General features: G+C 44.8%; 1 protein-coding gene across 1 annotated transcript; it reads right to left on the bottom strand.

Moving 5' to 3' along the window:
* Window positions 1-1402: 1402 nt before the first annotated feature.
* On the bottom strand, window positions 1403-2984 carry LOC147883527 (plant/protein (DUF1995)). Its single transcript, XM_087399763.1, has one exon. The coding sequence runs from the start codon at window positions 2849-2851 to the stop codon at window positions 1844-1846; it is 1008 nt and encodes a 335-aa protein (XP_087255889.1). The 5' UTR covers window positions 2852-2984; the 3' UTR covers window positions 1403-1843.
* Window positions 2985-7543: the final 4559 nt, after the last annotated feature.

Genomic DNA, 7543 nt, shown 5'->3' on the forward strand with positions numbered 1-7543 from the left:
AGTCGAATCACCAAAGGCAAACACTCAGTTGAATGGCCAAAGCAAGACATGAAAATAGGAGACATGATTGGTACACGTCTCACTCAAAGAAGTTAATTGGCCAAAGGATCTTCTTGGTTTTAGAGTCAAGACCAATGAAATAGAGTGTTGGATGCCCTCGACAAGCAAGTCCACCAACGAGTTTGAGCTTGTGTCAAAGGGGACTGCCAAATCCAAAGTGCTACCTTGACGCCCACCATCAATAATTGGTGTCTAAAGTCTTGAAGTTTAAAAGACACTGGGTTTGGTCAAATGGGGCATCATCTCAGTTCAAGGCCATTCGCCCATTTTACTTTGTTGCAAGGTAAGACATGGGACTCAAGGGCAAGTTATGTGCTTCAATACCGAATTCCCTCAATGAAGCAAGTAATCATTGGTGATAAGGGCTTATTCGACAAGGGGACTGTAAACTACTACCCAATGGAGATGCATAAAGCCATTCCATGAGAATGGAATGGAATGGAATTGGGGTCGTGCCTTTTGGACAGACCTCTGCATTGAAATGGAAAATTGTAAAAGGCTATGGTCAATCCAAAGGTACATCAGTTATTCCTTTTAGGTGGGCGGGTCTATTGGGAAGACCTGTCCTTTATTATGGGTTTTTTTTGTCCTCTGCTTTTTTCATGTACTCATCTCCTTCAATATAAATGAATTTATGGGGTAGAATTCATCACCCAACCTGAGCTACTTGCCTCCTCTCTTTCACTTCCTAAGAGTCAGTCTAGGTCTGTGCACTTTTTTCTTCTACAAGTGTGTGTGTGTGTGTGTGTGTGAGGGAAACTGAGAGAGGATGTGCTGACTCTGTAATATAAAGGCAAAAATTTTCAACACAAAAAAAGAAACTGTGTGTGATGTGTGTGAATGAGAGAGAGAGAGAGACCAAACGTGTGTGCACGCATGCACACACAGTCCTTCATAAGACTAGAATATATCCAATCTTACAAATTAAATTTTTATAAATCCAGCAAAACAAACAAAGAAGAGAATTTGTTGGCCGCTTCAAACAAATGAGTACTCTGAGAAAAAAAGTGAAAAAAAACTTAGTAAAGAAAGCTACCCTTATGTTCCCGTCAGTAACCCAAGCATAACCTGCTATCTGGGTTTCAAAAGATTCTGGAATCTTTTGAGTAGAAGAAGACCGTTCCTGCAGAGCCACCCTCACTGTGATGTATATCCAGCTATGTTTTCTGTCAAAATTATCCTACAAAAGATTCATCGAATGAAAACTCGAGTTGGCATTTGGGTGCTCTCCTAGTGTCAATGTCTTGCTGCATCTCAATGGGGAGGGTTTTCTGTTCAAATTGTCATGGGCATAAGGCATTCTCCCCCCCCCCCCCCCTTAAAAAAAAAGGAACAACGCTGAGAAAGAACAATATCCAATCCCTAGGCTTCATACAGGATTCCAGAACGAAATCAGCAAATCTTACAAAGCTGGCATTCTCTTTGAAATGTCATTGCATCGATTCGACTTACAAACTCATAATGCAAATCACTTGAATTGTCTTCTCATGTGAAGCAAGCCAATTTGGGGTAGAGCCAACTTAAATCCACCTCTGTCAATCACTTCCACGACTTCTACAATCGAGCTATATGCAGTCTGGAAGTATGGCAGTTCCTTCCAGCCGTGTTCTACAGACCTTGTGAATTTTGACGGACTTTATTTCACTCCATTGACGCTAACAGCAACAATGGACTTGTTTCTGAAATCTTCCGGCCATAGGGAAGCATATGCACAATCATTCGTCGAACCCCAGCAATGCATATTGGAACATGAGAGTTTCAGTTGAAGGCTTATTGCTCAAATTTAGCGTCCCCCAACAAGTCCTCGTAAAAAGCTTATAGATTTTGTGACAGGAGAGTTCGCCGCCACAGCGTTGTAAAGTGCGTTTTCAAGGTCGGCTGCATTTGGCCTTTTCTTAAGACTGGAGACGCACTTCATTGTGTCTCCCTCTTTCACGAATATGAGCCACGGCCTACCAGCCGGAGCTCCACTCCGTACGTGCTTCAGTACAGCTCCTTCTGTCTTGCTGAATAATCCCTGTATAGCCAACGGAATGTACGAGTAGACCACCTCGAAAGACTGCAAAAACTGAGCCCTGGGAGACTCTGTCTCTTCTTCTTCGGACCACGCCGGATTTAAGAGCACAACGGGTCTAGGGGAGGCCATTTTAGTGATCTCTTCGATGTGAGAGACGTCAGATATGGATGAGGCTACCAAAATCACGGCTTGAGAATCCTCCGTCAAAAGGGGTGCAGGAGCTAGGGTGAAGCATTTGAACTCCGACTCTTTTCCACTGCGTTGAGCAGCGTTGATCCGGTCCACGAGAGCTGAATCGCAAAAGACAGCAAATGAAACAGGGTTACCTCGTCTGCCAACGGAGAAGTCGGAGAGAAGCTCGAGCAAAAAGGAAGCACGAGAGGAAGCAGAGTCATCGAGGAGGGGGATTTCGACACGCAAACGGAGCTGACGGGGGGGCTGGCGGCGCTGTTTGAGGGAGGAAGGGGAGGAGCTACGGAGGGCCTTATCGAGGAAAGAGGAGAGGGAGCGTTTGGCCTGAAGGAGAGCTTCTTGTTTGGTGATGGGGGGGAGGTCGAGGGCTTCCTGAGAGCTACAACGAGGGCGCAGTCCAAGGGAGGAGAAGGAGGAGGATGGAGGAGGAGAATGGAGAGGTATAGAGAGAACGGATTGTGTGGAAGCAAGGAAAGAGAGCTTTGTGGGATTAAGGATGGCAAGAGACGCACATGAGATAGCTTGGAGTTTGTAAGGTGCAACATGGAGAGAAGGTGACAAGCTCGCCATTGCTTTAGCCATAGCCTTTGCCACCAAAGAACATGAGAGGAAGCAAGGAAAGAGACGCTTTGAGGGGGAAAGATTAGCAAGAGAGAAGCACAAATGAAAGCTTTTGCAAGATGGAGAGTAGTGAGAAGCGAGAGTAGTGAGAAGCTCTCCATTCTCGGGTTTGGAAAGGGGGGGGAGGGTAGGGATCTATTGTGGGGTTTGGAAAGGAGGGGTAGAAAGAGAGAGAGAGAGAGAGAGAGACTTTGGTCCCAAAAAACACACACACACACACATACACAAGAGAGGGGAATGAAAATCTCTCACTATGTAACCCCCATATGTAATGGGATTAGGTCATCATCCCATACAATTCTAGTACCAGGATGAGAAATATATGAAAGCCTTATCTGTGTGCGCGCGCGTGCACACTCGCGCAAGAGAGAGACATGATGATGATGATTATTATTCTATTAACATCCAACGGAGACCCAAAACACACTTTTTTTTTTTGGGTGAAATCTATGTAGCTTTATATTACAAAGAGCAATCAACCAAATTAGGAACATGTGATTACAACATTAGAAAAACGCACTGTAAGACAAGTATGCAAGGTAATCGATCTGATGAGCATGCAAACAATGGAAGAAATGATACTTGGATAAAGTCGGATCTCCAAAAACTCTATGGTTTCTATCTTCCCATAAAGTCTAGAGTCCCCAAGTCAAAAAAAGATCAAACTTGGCTGCCTCTATGCGTGGATCCCAAATAGTTAAAAATGCTTACCAAAACAAGCAATAAGAAACCCTGCTTGGAGAAGGTGCTGCAGAAAATGTAAAAAGTCACAAGTATCAGGGCAATGATTCCCTTGGAGCCAGACATCTGTGACAAACAACGAGAGTATATATGTCTACATTCCAAGAGTTGGTTAAATGGAATAACTCCAAGCATACCCCGCCAACAAAAGACCTGTTAACAAAGAGGAAGCAGCTCCAAGGCTACCGCAATCTTTTCCACCACCACTTTACATTAGAACTCATAGATTAAATATGATTTGCATGATCTAAAATCCAATGTGGAGGCAGAAAAACATTATACAACTTGGAATTGTGACATCAGCCTGCAACATGGACTGTAACCTGAACCCTAGCAGTAAAGGGTCCATTCCTTAAGGCGGTACGGTACGTGAGCTCAAGATTTGGCACCCTTAGGAAACATTGAAGCATTTGAGAAAGATGATGCCAAAGAGATCAATAATGCACGTTGCAATCCATACTATGTGACTGATGAAGGAAAAGATAGCAAAACACCAGCAGCATCAAGCATATCTCCCACTACATGAATCAAACAAAATATGAGCAGCTGGGCTCCTGCAAGGCCAACAGATGATCAAATAGACCAATGCAAACTCTTAGCACTCAAGGAATTTCCCCTAAGAGAGTCCCAAACCATGCCATTTAAGATGAGAGAGTATTTCTTTCCACTCCAAAACCATTCGGGGTACAAAAGGGCATCCCAAATCTCTGCCACCATCAATATACCCCAAAAGAAAATCCCATTGAGTCGGCTACCATTGACCAAAGGAACAAGTGGTCAAATGTGAAAGAAAGTGATGAGTTATAACATCCCAAGGTTGGTCACTTTGCATCGATTCTAGCATCATTTTCCCTTTATGTGCCAAAATGCATACATAAATAATTCAAGATATTTAGACCGCCATGCATCTTTAGTGAGTAGAGCCACTGCATGGGGAGTAATCTAATTATGGCCATGCTTCGACCCCCACACATGCACATGCACACGCATGCACGCACACACACACACACACACACACACAAAGTCTAATAGAAACCACATACCTAACCTTAGGTTAAAAACATTGCTAATGGAAATAGCATACCATTCATGACATGCCACATACCTAACCATAGGCTTAAAACAAGTAGGGCAATTCATGGCATACCACATATCTATTGACCAGCCATTGTCCTAGTCAATAACTAGACTTGGTCCAAGCTATGACTGGACTTCGTGGGGTATAGGACCAACATAGTCTCAAACCTGAAACTTCGTGGGATAGGGTCTTCGTCCCACCATGGGTCCTCCCTATGGCCAAGACCAGGGATTCCCAGAGAGTATGCACATGGATGCTATCACCCACATGCAAAAGTTGTGACACTGGCAAGGAGTTCATGAAGTGTAGAAGGTGATGCCGCACATGAATTATGAGAGGACACATGCTCGAGTTATGGCATCGCCAAAGAGTTAGTGCAAGTGTAGAAGCCAAAAGCATCATCAGAGACTTTAAGGAGGGAGCCATTATCCTCAAGGGGAGAGGGCTTTCCACCAATGGGAAGAGAGGAGACTCATGGCAACAAATGGAGACACTACCAATGATTATAGAAGGGGAAGGAGGATAGATGAAGACATGGGAGAACGTGGGGAGAGGTTCGTTCGTACGGGGAGGAGAGAAGAGTGAGACTAAGTAGAGGCTTGAGCTATGAGCTCGCCTACTATATTGGGGGTTCTTGTTGTCTTGGGAATTGTTGGTGAGTGATTTGTGTAGAGAGGTGGACCTGAATACTTTGGGCTACTTGGCATCACTTATGATGAAGTTGCTAGTTCAAAATTCTTGTTGAATGATCTCTATAGAGAGATAGACTTTGGGATGCTTGATATCTATGATGAAATCACTAGTCATGCACTTCGTCCACCTTGCACCAATTGCCTTTGGCCTCTGGTAACACCTTTGTGGTACAAGGAGTGAAGTGGTATCCTTGGGTCTTAGGAGAGAGATCCTATGTTGAGTAGTTCTAACAAACTTGAGGGAGTGCATGAGAGAACAAGAAGGTGCTTGAGGAGAGTTGAGAGAAGGCTTCCTACAAACCAAACACAATATACGAAGCATTAGGTGCAAAGAAAGCTCAGACTCAAGCCGAGCTCAAAGTGAACCTATTGGAGTAGTTGCTAGAACTAACAACTTCATCAAATCTTTCATTGACTTGGACCAATAGGATCTATTATGGTCAAATCCAAGTCCCTGACTTGGACCAATAGGATTCATTGTGGTTAGATCCAAGGTGGGACTCTGATGTTGAAGAAGAAGTGTAAAGCGGAGAGCAGGAGGAGGAAGGCATGAATGATGTGGACTCATAAGGATCTCATCAAGGGCAAGCTAACATCAAGGTCAAGCTAACATCCCTTCGTCTTTTGCAACTAAGTCTTCATCAAAAGCCACTTCGACAAGGCTGGTGACTGCTTCAACACTTGGCTCGGCACAGCTAACTAGTCAAGCTACTATTTTGTTAGCACGGGCTCTCCGAGAGACAATGCTTAAGGATTGGGTTGGCCCAAGTTTTGTGATGATTTGTTTTTTTTTTTAAATTCCCAAATTTGATTTTTGGGTGAGGGAACTCCCGCTTTAGCACGGCACACATGGAGTGTTATTATGAATCTGCTGGATGTGTAGTGGGATGCGATGATGGCAGCTACGGCAATGTTCATCTTCACTTTTCAGACCCCGATGTCATCATCGATTCCAATCATCTTCACATTTCAGACCCCTGAATCGACTGCCACATCTCGTGTCTGGCATGGGTCGTGGAGGTGTCGTGCTCCTGCCAATTCGGAAGGCCTCGGCTCGCTGCTGCTGCTGCAAGTGCCAAAACTCCACAAACATAGTAGCATACTGGTAACGCGAGTTGGGCTCCGGTGAGAAGGTATCAAAGAGGGGGGGAGCGGCTCTGTGAGTATGCTGCAAGGTGAAGTCGTTGAAATCGATTCGAATCGAGCATGCGTCTGTTGAGATCAAGAGCATGGCTGTAGCATTCCCACGCATCACAGACGCTTCCATAAAAGCGTGTCCTCTCTCTGTCAAGAACCTCATTCACACCTCTATCGCATCATTCTCTCAAGCGATCCATCTCGTGATTTAGACAAAAAGCTCGATGGAGCCATCGCCTGCTATCGCACAGCCGTTCCTGCTCCTCTTCTCCCTCCGAGCCTCCTGTGGGATCCTTGAAGCTTTGGTGCGTTGCAAATTCTCACGCCAGAGTTGCAGACCTCGCCGGAGGTCTCAGCTACGCTTGTTATCAATCTGCCTCCATCTGTGCCTCGATTCAGCCTGGCCAGTCTTGCTTCAATCCCAACACCACTTTCTCTCACACTTCCTACGCGTTCCAGGTACTATGTGCAATTCAAGGCCTATGGGAGGATCCTGTTCGTTTGGAGTCACAGCGAACCTTACATTCCAAGACCCTAGTAAGTCGAGTAACTTTGAATGTTGTGCTGCTCAATGATATGGGTCCAAAGTTCTAATTCATAGTTTGCTTGGATTGGGATGCGCTTTTGGCAGATGAGACATTGCTGTTAATCCAATTCTTTACTACGTTTTCTGAAGCTTTTGAATGGAATGGCAGGTTAAGGGTCGGTCTTCGATTTGCCGGCCTCGATTCCATCGTTCTTATGAGTTTTCTTATTTCGTAGATTATTTCTTCGTCCGTATCCCTTAATCTATTCTCTTCAATTGTCTTTAACGCCTCTTTTTTTGAGGTCCAACTATGCCCTTCAACATCCTTAGCGTCATGGAAAAGAAAAGTTGAATCTCATAGTCATCCATTCTTTCACGGCTTTGCTCAACTTGTATCATGGGCCAGTTATCTGCACGTAGTTCTGAGGAGTCAAAAAATATTGCGCCTGGAAGGGCTGGGGACCAAAACAAGAACCGGG

The sequence above is a fragment of the Dipteris shenzhenensis genome, chromosome 28, assembly GCF_047967505.1.
Source record: "Dipteris shenzhenensis isolate YYH24624 ecotype China chromosome 28, Dip_SZ_1.0, whole genome shotgun sequence".
Lineage (NCBI taxonomy): Eukaryota > Viridiplantae > Streptophyta > Polypodiopsida > Gleicheniales > Dipteridaceae > Dipteris > Dipteris shenzhenensis.